At 51.9% G+C, this 15,472-nt stretch overlaps 6 protein-coding genes across 6 annotated transcripts; 2 read left to right on the top strand and 4 right to left on the bottom strand.

Annotated features, from left to right (window-relative positions):
- The first annotated feature begins 196 nt into the window (after nt 1-196).
- Nucleotides 197-1,475, top strand: BDV59DRAFT_97995 (IGBP1/TAP42 family protein). Its single transcript, XM_073697448.1, has 3 exons — nt 197-448; nt 507-783; nt 835-1,475. The coding sequence occupies exons 1-3, from the start codon at nt 237-239 to the stop codon at nt 1,411-1,413; spliced, it is 1,068 nt and encodes a 355-aa protein (XP_073544958.1). The 5' UTR covers nt 197-236; the 3' UTR covers nt 1,414-1,475.
- A 212-nt stretch (nt 1,476-1,687) lies between these two features.
- Nucleotides 1,688-2,779, bottom strand: BDV59DRAFT_204590 (porphobilinogen deaminase; the record flags this gene model as incomplete). The annotated part of the gene is made up of 2 exons (XM_073694492.1): nt 1,688-2,424; nt 2,491-2,779. 2 exons carry the CDS (start codon nt 2,777-2,779, stop codon nt 1,688-1,690), a joined length of 1,026 nt encoding a protein of 341 aa, XP_073544957.1.
- Nucleotides 2,780-3,443: 664 nt separating this feature from the next.
- On the top strand, nt 3,444-6,359 carry BDV59DRAFT_204589 (putative LON domain serine protease; the record flags this gene model as incomplete). The annotated part of the gene is made up of 3 exons (XM_073694490.1): nt 3,444-3,915; nt 3,978-6,216; nt 6,272-6,359. The coding sequence occupies 3 exons, from the start codon at nt 3,444-3,446 to the stop codon at nt 6,357-6,359; spliced, it is 2,799 nt and encodes a 932-aa protein (XP_073544956.1).
- Nucleotides 6,257-7,664, bottom strand: BDV59DRAFT_98009 (mitochondrial 54S ribosomal protein uL23m). Its single transcript, XM_073697450.1, has 3 exons — nt 7,452-7,664; nt 7,071-7,361; nt 6,257-6,987 (listed from the first exon to the last, which is right to left on the bottom strand). Exons 1-3 carry the CDS (start codon nt 7,538-7,540, stop codon nt 6,750-6,752), a joined length of 618 nt encoding a protein of 205 aa, XP_073544955.1. The 5' UTR covers nt 7,541-7,664; the 3' UTR covers nt 6,257-6,749.
- Nucleotides 7,665-7,775: 111 nt separating this feature from the next.
- BDV59DRAFT_185012 (protein kinase RIO2) lies at nt 7,776-9,260 on the bottom strand. Its single transcript, XM_073690774.1, has 3 exons — nt 9,141-9,260; nt 8,921-9,065; nt 7,776-8,850 (listed from the first exon to the last, which is right to left on the bottom strand). The coding sequence occupies exons 1-3, from the start codon at nt 9,201-9,203 to the stop codon at nt 7,856-7,858; spliced, it is 1,203 nt and encodes a 400-aa protein (XP_073544954.1). The 5' UTR covers nt 9,204-9,260; the 3' UTR covers nt 7,776-7,855.
- A 447-nt stretch (nt 9,261-9,707) lies between these two features.
- Nucleotides 9,708-15,250, bottom strand: BDV59DRAFT_195132 (proteasome regulatory particle base subunit RPN1; the record flags this gene model as incomplete). The annotated part of the gene is made up of 8 exons (XM_073692499.1): nt 9,708-9,734; nt 9,790-12,102; nt 12,165-12,329; nt 12,403-12,467; nt 12,547-12,702; nt 13,170-14,279; nt 14,327-14,578; nt 14,635-15,250. 8 exons carry the CDS (start codon nt 15,248-15,250, stop codon nt 9,708-9,710), a joined length of 4,704 nt encoding a protein of 1,567 aa, XP_073544953.1.
- Between the last annotated feature and the right edge of the window lie 222 nt (nt 15,251-15,472).

The following is a 15,472-nucleotide window of genomic DNA, read 5'->3' as shown; positions in this document are numbered from 1 at the left end:
CGCCATTTTGCAACGTTAGGAATAGCACAAAGTACCTAGATACAAATTGAATACAGAGATATATCAAAAAGTACCGTCCAGTTCGCCCGGTATACTTGTACATGTGGTATACTCAGAACAGCGCGGCGGTTACTAAGAATGGCAGCGGGGCAATTCTGCGGGGAGAAATGATTTCTGCCAGCTCCCCGACGGAGCTGTCTTTCCTGGCTGCAGCATCACCCACAACAGACCTCACAATGGAGCAGCCTCAGAATTTACGGACGCTATTCGCGACAGCAAAGCGAGAGAAGACAGATTTGGAGACCCGTCCGGATTCCAACACCGATCACTATCGCAATGATGTCAGCGCGACGATAGCCAAGTTCGAGGAGTGCCAGAAGCTCGTGGACAGCCTGTCTCTATTCAGCTCAAATGAACCACTAGAGGATATCTCTACCGGAGATTTACAGTATGCTCTTTTGATGCGGAAGTGTGCAGGCCCGTGCTCATGAATCTCGATTCATCAGATATCTCACCGTCCCATATCATCTTGCGGACCTCCTCCAACGATCGTATACCTCCGACCGCGAATCGAGCCTGCGCCGCGCGCTAACACAGTACGAGCGGTTTCTCGGACGTCTAGATGACTATGAGCTGCTCAACGAAAAAGATAAAAAACTCCACGAGCGGTACACAGCACACCCTTCGTCTTTCTCGCTCACCCTGGGCAACGACGCTGCGGCGCGGAGGGAGGTGAAGATCGCAAGGTTTAAAGAGGAGAAAGAGCTCAAGCAAAGACTCGAGGTTGGATAGCTCTACTCCAAAGGTCCGGAACTTTACTTACGTTGTCTGAAGTACCTATCCAATAATCGGAGTCAGCTTCAGAGCGATGAAGACGACGTTCGCCAGCTGTATATCGCCGAGATCCACCTATATACCCACCAAGTATTCCAGTCGCTCGACCTTCTCTCACAAGAACTGTCCATGCTATCGGCCATGCGACATGCAGCTCTACCAACGCATGATGCACAACCTGAAGACCCGAGGAGGCGAAACAACACAGATCAGGCTGCATATTCGGAGCGACTAGATCCTCCTATTTCGGAGCTTCTGCAGGGAGGCAAGTTTGCGCCTCTGTTGAGCAAGGAAGGGAAACCAATGCAGCCCTTTACGTTACTTGATCGCCGCACACAACTCCAGCAAGGCGTTTTTAGGTCTGGACATAACCTCCCAACCATGACCATTGATGAATATCTGGAAGAGGAGAAGCGACGAGGAAATGTCCTCCAGGGGGGAGAACAATCCGGAATGAAACCCGAGGTCGATGAGGATGACATGGATAGGGCAGATGAGGAAACGATGAAAGCTCGGGCTTGGGATGAGTTTACAGAAGCCAACCCAAGAGGCTCGGGGAACACGTTGAACAGGGGATAATACAATATCATACCATCTAAATAAAAAAAAATTGTGTGCGCAAGTCTGTGGGAGACAATTGTACTATGTGGTTTGGATTTGTACAATCTCTGATGTACATTTAGACACGAGAAGGAACGCGTAAGATCGTAACACAAGTCATCTAAGCGGAACATTTTAACCTGCCTTCTTCCTCTGCAAGGGTATCCATCTAAATCCGTCATCATATGTAGGTAAAACAACATATCCGTCAATGCACGTTATACAGTATATTCGATTCGCGTGACGAAACAGTCTAAGACGACTCTTTGTTCCGTTGGATCTCGTCGAGGATTTTTCCAGCACCTTCAGCAACCAAGGCATTGGCCACCTTGACACCAAACTCTTCGGCAGACTGGGCGGAGTCCACGTCACCGTCCAACTCGACCTCGGCGCTTTCCTTCCCATCCACGCTGACAACGATGGATCTCATCTTAAGCTTGCGCGAGCCTCCAGACGATTGGATCCATTCAGATTCCACGCCGAGCGGGGCACTGCAACCACCCTCAAGGGTTCGTAGAAGGCTGCGTTCCGCCAAGGACGCGAAAGTCGTTTCATCGTCACCAATGTTCTTCAGCATTTCGTGCATGAGGGGATCTTCCTTGCGAATTTCAATTCCCAGGGCACCCTGACCAACGGCATACAACATGCCTCCGTTCTTCGAGTCCAGGAATTGTGTGATGCGGTCTTCGAGGCCCAGACGCAGAAGGCCAGCCGCCGCGAGAATGATACAGGTGAATGGCCCATCTTCCGCATCCAATTTGGCAAGCCGAGTGCCGATATTTCCCCGGACGTCGGTAATCTTTAAGTGAGGGTATTTGCGGGCAAGCTGTGCGGTCCGGCGGATAGAGGAGGTTCCCACGACGGAGCCTGCGGGTAGATCGGCAAGACCCTTATACGGCAGTCCCTTCTTCACGACTAGTACATCCCGCGAATCTTCTCTCTTCAACATAGGGCCGAGCGTACACGAGGGAGGAAGGAGGGTTGGGACATCTGAAGACGTTCCACCGGGTCAGCACGCAAGTTACGGGGAGTAGAAGTAAGTGAGATAAGTCAAACCTTTCAGTGAATGGACAATAAAGTCCACGTCGCCGGCCATCAGCAGGTCTTCCAATTCTTGAGTCCAAAGGTTCTTGGTTGTGAAATCTCGGAGGGCGATGGTGGTGTTCTGGTCACCGGCGGTTTCCCGTGAGTGAATCTGGAACGAATATTGAGGCCATGCTTGCTGCAACGCGTCACGAACAAGATCCGTCTGCAGAAGGGCGAGTTTCGACTTGCGCGTTCCAATCGTGAAAGTTGTCTTGGGCGAGGGGTTGACGCCGGAAGTGGGATGCGGGGCAGAGGCCATTCCGACGCAGTGTATAGGGAGTTGAGAAGGAACGGAAGAGGAGGCGGAAGAGCAAGAGAAGGAAGGCTGTCTGGAGACCGAGGTATCCGGAGTGGACAGAGATGAACCTTGAGGTCTTGAGGCGTGCTGGAAGAGGCAATTACCTAAATCGACTGGAAGTGGAAGGAAATCACGGATGCCGCCGACGGCGGCGGGTAAGGATACGGTAATATTACGGCAGAACAGCATGGAAGAATCACGGGATGAGAACGAATCGACCAGCAGGACGGGATATCGCTCGATTTCTCTACTAGAGACCACGAGAGTAGACAAATTGACTTGCTCTGTGGATTTCCAACTCACCTCCTAATCACATACCGCCCAAACTGCACGATGTAATGGAAGTTCATGTTCCCCGGATTGAAGGGTCGCTGACGTACTCCCGTACCAACCTCGGCTTCGGAAGAACCGCCGCTTATCTTACGATCGCCTCCCCAGAGTCACGCTTCATCTATGGGGTTCTGGAACCTCTTCTCCCCCGTCCTTATATCTCCTTCTCCTTCTACTCCTCCTTCTCCACCTCTTCCATCCACCAGGCATCTCTGCCATCACACAACCACCTATTCTGCTCCTGCTATCATCTGTTCCTCCTTCACTTCCCTCCTCCCAGTGATCTTCAACTGACATGGGTGGCACGAACGGGAGAACCACCAAGCTTGCCTTGGTGCCACTTCCCAAAGGATCCGTGTTGCTCCCCGGAGTCACCCTCCGCATTCCAGTGAACAACCGTCCCGATCTGTCCAATCTACTCTCTTCTCTTCTTGACCGGACCTCTGCCTCCAGACGAGACGGAACGGCCATCACCTTCGGATGCGTTCCCCTCAGCTCCCCGTTCCTCAGTAATGACGGTCAACACTTGATCGACAACGGGAGTCTGGATGAGACGAGGAAGGAGGAATATGACATTCTCGATGCGGGCCAGGCCAGGAAGGAAGATCTTTTCCGCTACGGCACCGTGGGGAAGGTGATTGGCATTCAGCGTCGAGCCTACTCCGAAGCGTCCCTCGTCGTGCAGGGTGTCCAACGCTTCACTGTTAAGCGCGTCCTGAAAGAGAGACCCTTTTTTGAGGCTGAAGCTATCCTTCACGATGATAAAGGTGTGTTGTCACAATGACAGTCTAATTACGGACGCGGCTAATGTAGTGCACAACATGAACAGACTTCGCATCTGGTGATTCGCAGACCGTTGAGTTGTTCCAACAATTAAGACGGCTTTCTCGGGAGCTTCTCACCCTTCTACGGCTGTCTTCCTTACTTCCATCCCCTTCCAACCGACTCTCGCCGCTGCTAGCTCGGAAATTCGAACTGTTCATCTCTAAGACCGACCTAGCGCAAAGCGGAAGGCTGGCTGATTTCATGGCGGACGTTGCCGATGCAAGCTTCGAGGAGAAGCTGCGAGTTCTGGCATCGCTGGACTCCAAGACGAGGCTCGAGAGAGTGGTCGAATTGCTCAGCAGACAGGTCCAGAACATCAAGAACAGTGTTAAGGTTACCACTATCTCCACTAATAGCTTCAACCCGTCCGGGTTCGACATCAGTCAGATCGATCCCCGTGATCGCGAACTACTTGCCCGACGAGCCATGGCGGGTCTTTCGGGCTTGACACCCCCGGGAGCCGCTAGCGGAAGAGGCAATGAGGGAGATGAGAAAGAAGTCAACGAAGTTGACGAGCTCCAGCAGAAGCTACAGGAGGCGCAGCTTAGTCCGGAGGCACGGAAGGTCGCCGATAAGGAGCTCCGACGCCTTCGTAAGATGAATCCTGCCAACGCCGAATATGGCGTCTGCCGTACGTACCTGGAGAACCTTGCCGACATTCCATGGACCAAGGTCACTGAAGATCAGCTTGGACCGGAGACTCTCAAGAGAGCCCGGCAGCAACTTGACGATGACCACTACGGCTTGGAGAAGATCAAAAAGAGACTCCTGGAATATTTGGCGGTCCTGAGACTCAAGCAGTCCACTAACCAGGATGTCGAGCGCCAGATTGCGACATTGTCGAAAGATCTCGAAGCGGCAGATGCAGGGGATCTTGAAAAAGAGGTTCCTCCCTTGTCCGAGGCAGACCGTGTAGCTGTGGAGACCAAGCTCGATCTTCTCCAATCCAGAAAGATGACTGATAAGTCCCCCATTCTGTTGCTCGTTGGTCCCCCTGGGACCGGTAAGACGAGTTTGGCTAGATCCGTTGCTGCCTCCCTTGGGCGCAAGTTCCACAGAATCTCCCTTGGTGGTGTTCGGGACGAGGCAGAAATCAGAGGTCACCGGAGGACCTATGTTGCCGCCATGCCAGGACTGGTCGTCAATGGGCTCAAGAAAGTCGGAGTTGCTAATCCAGTCTTCTTATTGGATGAAATCGACAAGGTCGGCGGTGCCAACTTCCAGGGAGATCCCTCTGCAGCCATGCTTGAGGTGTTGGACCCTGAACAGAACCATACCTTTTCCGACCACTATATCAACATTCCCATCGATCTGAGCAAGGTGCTCTTCATTGCGACAGCCAACTCCCTGGATACGATTCCCGCCCCGTTGCTCGATCGCATGGAAACGATTACATTGTCGGGCTACACCACCGTTGAAAAGCGACACATCGCTAAGAGACACTTGATACCCAAGCAGATCAAGTCCAACGGACTGACGGAGGGCCAAGTCATTCTTTCCGATGAAGTCATCGACAAGACCATCACGGCTTACACTCGCGAATCGGGCGTCCGTAATCTCGAACGTGAAATTGGTTCAATCTGTCGCTACAAAGCTGTCCAATTTGCCGATGCTGGCGATACCAACAGGCTTGACGCTTACAACCCCGTGGTTACCCTCGATGATTTGGAAGAGATTCTTGGAATCGAGCGCTTCGATGAAGAAATTACTGAGAAACATGGTCGCCCCGGTGTTGTTACTGGCCTCGTTGCTTACTCCACCGGAGGCCAGGGCAGCATCCTGTTCATTGAGGTTGCGGATATGCCTGGAAACGGTCGTGTCCAGCTTACCGGAAAGCTTGGAGATGTTTTGAAGGAAAGCGTAGAGGTGGCGCTGACTTGGGTTAAGGCTCATTCTTACGAGCTTGGACTGACTCCCGACCCCAATGAGGACATCATGAAGAACCGCAGTCTGCACGTACATTGTCCGTCGGGAGCCATTCCGAAGGATGGCCCGTCGGCTGGCCTCGCCCACACGATTGGATTGATCTCCTTGTTCACTGGAAAAGCCGTGCCCCCCAAGTTGGCGATGACCGGTGAAGTGTCTTTGCGGGGACGGGTAATGCCTGTTGGTGGCATCAAGGAGAAGCTCATCGGTGCTCACCGCGCTGGTGTGAAAACAGTTTTGCTTCCTTACCAGAACCGAAAAGACGTGAAGGATGTGCCGAAGGAGGTCAGCAACGATCTCGAGATTATTTATGTCAAGTGAGCAATTCCCACCCTCTTTTGATGTCAAGTGACATACTAATTTCGATCCTAGACATATTTGGGAAGGCATCCGCCATGTGTGGCCCGACGCACATTGGCCCGGCCAGCACCAGATGAACTTTGTTGAGAGCCGACTGTAATTGTCTTGTTTTGCTTATGCTCTAGCGGATTCTTGCGTATATCTGTGTGCTCCTTCGTCCGTTGCTTTCTATTTCCTATGTGCCAATATCACTCTCGTACAGATTTTTGATGTTTGCATAGCATATTCACCTCCTCCCAATTAACCTTCCATCTATACCCTATTCGAATGTGCGTAGAGTCACTGCCCAATTGCTATTCGTCCGACGGACGCCAATGCAAGCAAAATCTTCCAAGAGAGATATTTATATGGAACAATATAATACATAAACAAGTGGGCAACATTTATCACGTACAGGGGTGTTAAAATAAACCAAGAAAATCAACCCACATGAACCCCCAAAAGAAAACGAAGAACCCGCTTTTCTATTCCCAACCATTCAGTAATCCACCTATGACCTAGCCGAAGGCGACCCCTTACCGGCACCACCGAGCACCGGTCTATCATAGCTGAGGCCCAGTGCCTGCCAGGTCGGACGCCAGGGTCTCGAACCAGACAGGATCTCCTTAGCCGCCTCTTCAAAGGCCTCACGTTCTTCCTTGGGCACCTGCATGGGGGCATCTGGTTGTCGCGTCTTTTGCATATCTGATTGATACTTGGAGGCCTTGTGGAATTGGTCGTATTCCCATCTATTCGAATGAGCGTTAGCGCATGCTGCATGGAAAGTCCTCGGATAATATGATATTCCCGGGTTAGTTGGAGATAGACGTACGGAGACATATCCTTGGGCGCCTCGGGCCACACGAAAGGCTGCTTCATCTCCACGGTCATCTTCTTCTTCGAGATGGGCCTTCTCCATTTACCGTATCCGAATTTGTTCATCGGCCGGAGTCGGGTGATCTTCTGCTGTTCGACGAAACTGCGCACAGCCAGCACATCCACGCCGTATAGATTCTTGAGGTAATCGCGCATATCGAGCTTGTTGAAGTTCAACGGCACGTAGAAGGAAGCGTATCGGGGAGGGAGGAAAGGCGTGCGGAGGAGGGCGATGGTGAAGTCGGGGCTGTTTTAAGGCACTTAATTAGTACGCATAATCCCGAAATTTATCGCAAGTATTCTTGCTTAAAGAGACACCAGACTGCGGTTCACTCACAGAAAGACTTGTTTCCGCATGGACAGCGGCGCCGAAGGAGGCAGCCAGTCCGCGGGCTTCTTGGGGAACTTGGAGAATTGCCGGACCATCGTGGACCCTGTACTCCGATTCAAACGAGACTGCGAATGGAGCAAAGATCAATGGGGCGTCCGGTGAGGTTGTGGTGTGGGAGTAAAATGATAGAGGGAGATAGTGATTCGGGCTCAATTGGCGCGGCGGAACTTTCGCAGATCAAAATTGCGCATGTGGCCGCACCACGTGCCGTAGAGGAGCCGCGACTTTTCGACAGGGCGCCAGCCAGTACGAACGGACATCATCAGACGTCTATAGTTATGTATTCGTCACAAAACGGTCATTAAGCTATTTAACATGTTCCCCCGACTGCGCTTTTGGATACCCATTCCCTATGCGACATGCAACTCCCCTAATTTCCGCGAGCTCTCGCTAATCTCCTGATCCTCATCGGTATTGGTCTCCTCGACCTCAGAGCCAGGGCCTTCTTCCTCTCCCTCTTCCTCGTCGTCGCTCCCTTTGGGTCCTTCTTCTCCGTCTCCTTTCACGCCTACATCCTTCATGTAGTTCTCCAGCTCTCGAGCCATCTTCCGTGAGAATCCAGACGCTTCGACCTCCACATCCAACCGCTTGGCTGGGTTGGTGAGGAGTTGTTTCTTCGCATCCGCGAAGAACGGACCAGGCGTGTCGCTCACGAAGTGGAACTTCCGCTGGAAATATCGCTTGACACAGTTCACGTCACGGTCGAAGTACATCTCCGCATTGACATGGTCTATCGACACCATCTGCGGGAAATCGATCAGAACCGGGATCAACTGGATATTCTCGTCCTCGTCCGCCTCGTCTTCCCGGCCTTTGCCCTTCGCGGCCGGGTCCTCCACCTCTTTAATCAGGATATTAAACTCGTTGAAGTCACCGTGGATCAACCCGAACCGGGCCAACCGCATAATCATATCCATCAGTTCCTCGTATAGCTGCGCCGGTCGCGCCACCTTCGATATCTGCCGTAGCGGGAAGGCGTCGATCAAGCTCATAACAATGGTGTGTCTGTTCTGCGCAATGGGCTCTGGTACCGAGAAGTCGTTCTCCCGGAGGGCCTTCATAAACGCAAATTCCTTCATGGCGGCCAGTCGCGACATGTACATCCACGAGCCTGTGCTTCGGTGCCGGAGATAATCCCGGTTGGTCTTCACGGTGCGGAAGGAAATCCGTCCAAGACGGTGGATCTTCAGAATGCGCTGTGTTCCCTGGTGGTTTGCAACCACAACGATGTCCGATTCCTTCCCTACGCCGATTTGGTTGCCGACGGAGTAGATGCATTTGTGCTTTTGGTGGGCGTTGAGCGCAAGGTAGTCCAAGCCTCCGTAGGTGAGTCGGTACCCGTCATCTAAGTAGAGACTCGTATAAGTATGCGCTAGAATGAAGTACTCTGGGGCTCCTCTGCACTAGAAACGTACACTTCGCATTTTTGACCTTCGCAATAAGGTTCGTCTTGGCCAGATTCGAGATTGCCCGATGCACCCCGCTGCCACCGCGGAGGCCGGAGATCTGGGCGATCAAAGGGGTCGGGACGACCTCATGGTTCCGACTTCCAGTCTCAACCTATAGATCGCTTGTTAGTCGTCAGACAAAAGGTTGCGGAGACGATCAGGCAAGCGCGGGGTCGGAGGGGCTCACCGCGGAGAGGACGCGGAAATCCTCGTTCGTGAGGTACCTGATCGCCTTGGGGTCGAGCTTCATGGTATCGCTGGACCTGAACGATCCAGTGTGTTAAACGTAAGCTTTGATGGTGAGTGTCGTTCGTTATCAAGACCGTCTGCTGCCGTCATTTCTGGAGGCGGAAAAGTTGCACTCCCCTTGCCCTATGCCCTAGTTTCCTATCTGGGAAGCCCCGTTACGGACTGCAAGGTACCTACTTACAGAAGCTTTTTTGAGGAAAACAGGCGTCGATAGAAAGGTCCATCTATATTTACGAAAAGAATCATCCGGTAAAATGTCTTCTCGTTATACCGTAATGCACCTGCCCACCAAGGACGCAAATCAGTTTCTCCATCTACCCACTACCGATTATATATCTATCATTCAACCATGCCGGTCAATAAGAAGGATGTGGATTTATCATAGATGACAAGAGCTCTTTTCCAACTCGTTCTGAATACATTAAACCTAACAATGTCCAGCGCACAGACAATACTCTGCGCTCGACCTAACCCGATCAACAATCGAGGAAAATGTCGTTTCACTTTAGGCAGGAGCTTCCCAGTCAGGGTTCTAAAAATGGCATTAGCATACTAGCTCTCAAGCAACGGGTAGCTCAAGTACTCACCTTGCGCAGAATGACCAAGCCCTCAAGGGTGCTACTGAGGGGAATGTACTGCTCATCCTCGAGCTCCGCTCTCTCACCGTAGGCCAGGAGGACAGGTGTGCTCTGTGTTTGCCAGCCAGTGATCGTCTTCGGACGGCCAGCCTGTCCAACAACGTCCACAGCCTGTCCTACCCGCACGTTCACAGTAAGAGGTTGCAGGTCCTCATCAAGCGTCACAAGGAATCTCGGGTACATCGCGGTGATAAGGAAGTAGAGGAGATAGTGGTGTTCTCCCAGAATGAACTGCTTGGCATCGATCAAGGACACCAGGACGGTAAGCAGACCGGCAGCCGACACTCGGGACAGCACCTGGCGATCTGTGTGGAAGGGGTTTAATGTCATGGTGGCCTTGCCCATATGGAGAAGCCCTTGGGCGATGCGAACCATAAAGAGTGCGTTCTGATCGCGGTGATAGTAGCTGGCAAGCTGTCTGAGCAGCTGCGCTAAACGGGCGTTCTTGGTACCAGCGCCGCAGAGACCCATAGCAAAGATGGCGTTGATTGCAACATCGTTATCGTTGTCGTGACTGTATCTCGACAGGGTATCGTAGACCTTCATCTGAGGGTTGCTAGGGTTGATCAGACCCATAGCAAGGGGAACCGCCTTTCGGATGTTGCTGGCGCCGTAGTGCATGAGGTGACCGAACTGTCTGAGGATCATGTCTTGGCCGACCTCCTCGCCCATTGCGATGAGGGAAAGACCAAGAACAGCGTATGACTGCACAAGCTCGTCGCCCTTCTTTTCCTCTCCTTCCTCGATGATGTCGTTGCAGATGTGGAGAAGTTCCTGAAGCTTCAACACCGTACCAGTTCCCGCCCACGCGCAGACGGAAGCAAGCACAGATGTAGGCTTGGCCATAGGGTGATCCACTGCCTTGAGAATATCAAGAATGACATCCACCTCCTCCTGCCGGCCGAAATACAGCAGGGCAAGACCAAGAGCCATAAACCGGGTCCACTTATCCTTGAGCTGCTTCTGGCGCTCTTCGTCCATAAGAGTGGTAGCAATCGCTTCACTGACCTGGTGGTTGGACGAGCCAACGAAAATGAGACCCAACGAGACAGCGGCCATGGCAGAGAGCTGCATGTCAAGAGAGACATCCTCCACGATCGGAAGCAGGACATCAAGAAGTTCTTCCTTGTTCGAACCAGCATACGCCAGACCAAGACCCATAATGGAAGCGACCCTCATCTGCACATTCTTAGCGTCCAAGTTGTCCGGATCGCTCAGAAGAGCCAATGCCGGGTCGGAGTCTATCCGAACGCCCGAGTTCAAGATACCGATAGCCAAGAGCGCACCGGCTTTGATCTGATCTTCCGAGGCGTACGTATACTTGTCGATCTTGTCGAGGCCGACCTCAACATCCCGGTGTAACAGCATACCCATAGACGCAGTGGTCGAAAGCATGCCGTCGTCCTTTGTCTTCCAGACCCACGGACCCTTATCACCATCGACGAGCATCATCTTGTCGTTGCCATATCCTGCATTAGCGAAGGAGTTGACAAAGGCACTGGCAAGATTGTGCCGAGCCGAGTCGACGTTGGTAAGTCCAGCGCCACGACTGCTTTCCAAGTGGGTCTTGTAGATATCCTCAGGCATTGTTGGGTCGAGAATATTGAGCTCCTTCCCAAGGGACTTGAAATGCTTAGGGATGGAAGTGTTGTTCAGGCAATCAACGAACGCTTGGTCTTCCTCATCCTCTTCCGTCAGATCAAGCCAGATTTGTTGTCTGGCAACGAGGAAAGCCATCTGTCTCTTGAGGGACTTGTCAGACGTGGCGTTCAGATCGCTCTTGATAAGATCGGTGTCGTTCAAACGGATGGCAAGAACGATGGCCTTAGTGAGTTCCTTGTATCGCACGTAGATCTCATGGGCGGTGCGGAGGAACTGTTGGTCTTCGGGGTAGGTGAGGAGGTTAACCATGGAAACCATGTAGAGACAAACGCGGCCGTAGGTGTTTTCGTCCAGAAAGCGTGGGATTTCTTCGATAATCTCAAGCTCGCTCAACAAGTCGACAGCGTCGGCCTCGGCGTTATGACTCAAGAAGTAGGGGACGAGAGAGAGCGAAAGATCGATCAGATCCTGGACATCCTTCTCCGCATTCAATCTGTTCTGATACTCCTGGCCGATTTCCAGCGCAAGATGTCTAATATATTCGTGACCCCAGGAACCGAGATCATCCGACTTAGTGAGGAGGCGGTATTTCAGCGTCTCAAGCTTCTCTTCGTCACCGTAAGTCATTCCGAGCACCGAAAGCATATCGGCCAATGAGTCCTGCATGATAAACGCGTTATTAATGCTGAATTGTTGCACGTATGGGGGAATGAAAAACTCACCTTAACAGATCCCGCGGACCACTTGTCGTAGACTGCCGTCAGATCGTCATAGTGCGGCCGGAGGAACTTGAGAGGTTTGGGAACAGCTGTCATCGAAGAGGTGGAGGTCTTGATGAAGTTCTTGATTGCATCTAAGGCAGGGCCGTAGAGTGAGGTATCCGGTTCCTATGTGCAAGATAGACACGTTAACGTCATCGCTCCGTGGCCGCCGAAGCGCCATCTCTAACACGTTCCGTACCTTTAATCTCTCCACAAGCATCTCCAGTTCACTCTTCAGCTGTTGATCCTCTTCACTCAGCTCTTCTAGATGAACCATCAGGTTAGTAGCGGAACAAGCGACGGGGCAGAGCCGATAGCCAAGGGAGCGAAGGACATCACTGACCTTCTTCCTTCTGCTCCTCATCCTTCTTCTTTCCATCTGCTTGTGTTGGCTTCTCATCTTTCTGAACGTTCTTCCCACCAGACAACTCCTTCACATCATCGACCTTGCCTTTGCCCTTGTCGGCGGGAGCTGACCGCTCGCCGTCTTTCGCCATTTCTGACGGGGTTGTGAGGGAAACGAAACCGGAGACTCGGGGGAAGGGAGAAAAGTAATGGGCGAAGAAGGTTGAGGGGGTGAGGGATTGGATCGAGCGGGATCTCTGAACACCACGGGATGTAGCAGAGAATGAGGTATGAGCTTGTTGATGGAAGCAGAGAGAGCTGTCTCGCTCCGTCGCCGCTGCGGTGTTGGTGGAGCTCCGACCGCTTATGTAAGACATTCCTGCCAAGAAATCACCTGCTCAGTAATGCATCATTTACATCATTGTTTATGCAGTATATCGACTGGTGTAGGTCTACGGAATACGTTCGAGGCAAAGGGGAAAACAGAGAGCGACGCGTAACAAGAACTTAACCGCTTTGTATAGGGTATAAGTACACGAATCTCGAACATGCAGACAGATCGATCATGGGATATTCTGCCATCTCAGTCGTGTACGCAGAATAGATCGTTTGTGTTAGCACCAATCGCTTCTTCGTCGCTGCAGCCCCCATGGCGAGCCCTGAACTGTTGCGCGTACTCTTCAGTCTGCCGAGAAAATGTCTTGCCGCTCAGCTCATCCCCCCGATAGGATAATACCGGCAGATTATCTATCTCAGCAAGCTCAAGTGAATATTGATCGAGAAGGGGCATGGCTGTTGAGGCTCGACTCAGTAGCTTTTCAACCACTCCAGGTTCGTCAAAATCAGCCGTCAGGGGCGTGGAAGGATCAACGACTGGAAGAGCAGGTACATCCGCTGACTTTGAGTTACCGTCAGTGTACTCTTCTGGATACTGGTAGAGCTCGTTATGCACCGTCGCCAAAGCGTCGATTCCGCTGGCGGGAAACGCTGGATAAAGCAGGTAGTAACCCTTCGCACGGATTAACTCCAAGAGATATTCCATGACAGCCGGATACCTCTTCGAAACAACCTTCTCTTTATCAGAGTCTTCTGGCGTATTTGCCCATGAAAGAAGACGTTTGGCAAGAAACGAATGAAGTTCCACCCATTTGTCGCCAAAATACAACGCCGCGTTAGTATTCGGAGCTTGCCAGAGAAAGCTGGGAGGGGGAGCTTCAGCAGAGCCACTTGACAGACGAGTATCCGCAGATCTCGGGGGCTTGAAAGTCGTCTCGTCCGTGATACGGGTCGATGGCAGCTCTAAAGAGATCCCAAACAGCCCGGATCCCAATTGCTTACCGCGGTTCGAGTATTTATATTTTAACATCGTGTACTTCAAATAGTGGTAGAATGAAGGTGCTAGTTCAGTTTGAGGCGATAGCATTAACACGTGGGTGGCATTTGGATCCTTGGGATAAAAAGCTTCCACGGTCTTTAAGGCGGCTTCGGCAGAATTAAGGTAATGTGGCCGCAGATGACGTCGAATTGTCAGTTTGCTATCCGCAGAAGGCCAATCCAATCTTTGTAGGAAGGAGAGCAGCTGGGAGTCAACATCTGCTGGAAGTTCGATGGTGAGACTGGGTATTGATCCGAGGTAGTCGGCCTCCTGCAGCGACCGAATCAGCCTAAGGAGAGACCCTGAAGATTCTGGCTGTGCATTGACAAGGAGCTCAATATGAATGTCATTCCAGACTAGAAGGCATGTTAGTAAATATTGCGACATTTTGCGAGTGATTTACCTCGTAGCGCATGGCTATCCAGGGTTGACATCCACATGAGATCTCTTGCAGCTCTCGGAAGGGCGATGTGAGGGACTCCAAATTCCTCAGAAGTTCTCCGAGAGCCTCTGAGACAGAAGGGCTCTTCTGAGGATTCGCCTTGTGTGATTATCACCTGAGGGCGAAGATATGCATAAACATATTTGAGACCAACGGTGACCGCCCTCTCCATGCGCGCCTCTGTCGACCATTGAGCATAGTCAGGTCGTGCATCTGCAATGAGAACGTTAGAAAAGATAGTCCAAATGATGCGGGGAAAATATACGCACCATGCCAATTAACCGGGCAATTCTCATTGCTAATACTGTTGACCCGTTGTAATCCCTCGATTGAAACATCATCCCTCCCCATCAGTACAAAGTGAACTTCATTCGTCTTATGGTTGGCCATTCGGCAAGCGAGCGGCAAAAGATCAGAGATACTTTCTAAGCTTGCCCCAGCAAAGACAACAGCATGACTAGGACGCGTTCCACGCTGGATCCCTGTCTTCTGGAAGAGCTTCAGGCTTGGCGCTAGACCATAGAACTTCACTTCTCCTTCGTAGTAGTAGCCCTCCTTATTCTCTGTCGCAGGCTCATATCGAGGCGGGGGTTTCTGATCAGGAACTTCGGGCGACGGCGGCGGACGAGACCATTGTTCTGGGGGTTTCTGTTGAGATGCAGCGAATGCTGGTCGTTCTCGGACCGGTGGGAGGTCGGTCGGCATATGTTTGAAGAAAAGATATATCAGATATAAAGTAACAAGAACTAGAACCGACCGGCGGCGAGGGAGTCTCCATTGCGACTTCGAATGCCATCGATGATCTCGGTCTGAGCGGCGCTTATGGTCGTCATCCTTCTTGCCGAGCTCCTCATCGGCCATAATATGCCTCTTGGAGGAGAGCATGATTGGTGCATGAGAAAGCGAGCTCCAATGGAGCATTAAATGCCCGAGGCAGCATTTGACGACAGGAAGGGAGCAGGAGATTGAAGAAGAGAACAAGGAAATGATGGGATGGTCGACGGTTGCGGGAGTTGGAGATTAATCAATCTTATCGAGGTCACGGGGGTTTGTTTCGCTTATCAGTTATCGGCGCCTGTTTGTTCTTCACCTCTTGCGGAACATCTA

This window comes from Aspergillus ambiguus (assembly GCF_047715705.1).
Source record: "Aspergillus ambiguus strain CBS 117.58 unplaced genomic scaffold BDV59scaffold_34, whole genome shotgun sequence".
Taxonomy (NCBI): domain Eukaryota; kingdom Fungi; phylum Ascomycota; class Eurotiomycetes; order Eurotiales; family Aspergillaceae; genus Aspergillus; species Aspergillus ambiguus.
This window is presented reverse-complemented; position numbering and strand designations above follow the sequence as displayed.

What these genes read in the sequence shown, in the direction of transcription:
- BDV59DRAFT_97995 (XM_073697448.1), top strand. Translation starts at nt 237, where the DNA reads ATGGAGCAGCCTCAGAATTTACGGACGCTATTCGCGACAGCAAAGCGA. An exon ending in ATCTCTACCGGAGATTTACA is followed by an intron (nt 449 to 506) that starts GTATGCTCTTTT and finishes TCGATTCATCAG; the next exon opens with ATATCTCACCGTCCCATATC. An exon ending in AGCTCAAGCAAAGACTCGAG is followed by an intron (nt 784 to 834) that starts GTTGGATAGCTC and finishes CGTTGTCTGAAG; the next exon opens with TACCTATCCAATAATCGGAG.
- BDV59DRAFT_98009 (XM_073697450.1), bottom strand. Translation starts at nt 7,540, where the DNA reads ATGGTCCGGCAATTCTCCAAGTTCCCCAAGAAGCCCGCGGACTGGCTG. An exon ending in ATGCGGAAACAAGTCTTTCT is followed by an intron (nt 7,362 to 7,451) that starts GTGAGTGAACCG and finishes GCCTTAAAACAG; the next exon opens with CCCCGACTTCACCATCGCCC. An exon ending in GCGCCCAAGGATATGTCTCC is followed by an intron (nt 6,988 to 7,070) that starts GTACGTCTATCT and finishes TCATTCGAATAG; the next exon opens with ATGGGAATACGACCAATTCC.
- BDV59DRAFT_185012 (XM_073690774.1), bottom strand. Translation starts at nt 9,203, where the DNA reads ATGAAGCTCGACCCCAAGGCGATCAGGTACCTCACGAACGAGGATTTC. An exon ending in ATTTCCGCGTCCTCTCCGCG is followed by an intron (nt 9,066 to 9,140) that starts GTGAGCCCCTCC and finishes AGCGATCTATAG; the next exon opens with GTTGAGACTGGAAGTCGGAA. An exon ending in GAAGGTCAAAAATGCGAAGT is followed by an intron (nt 8,851 to 8,920) that starts GTACGTTTCTAG and finishes GTCTCTACTTAG; the next exon opens with ATGACGGGTACCGACTCACC.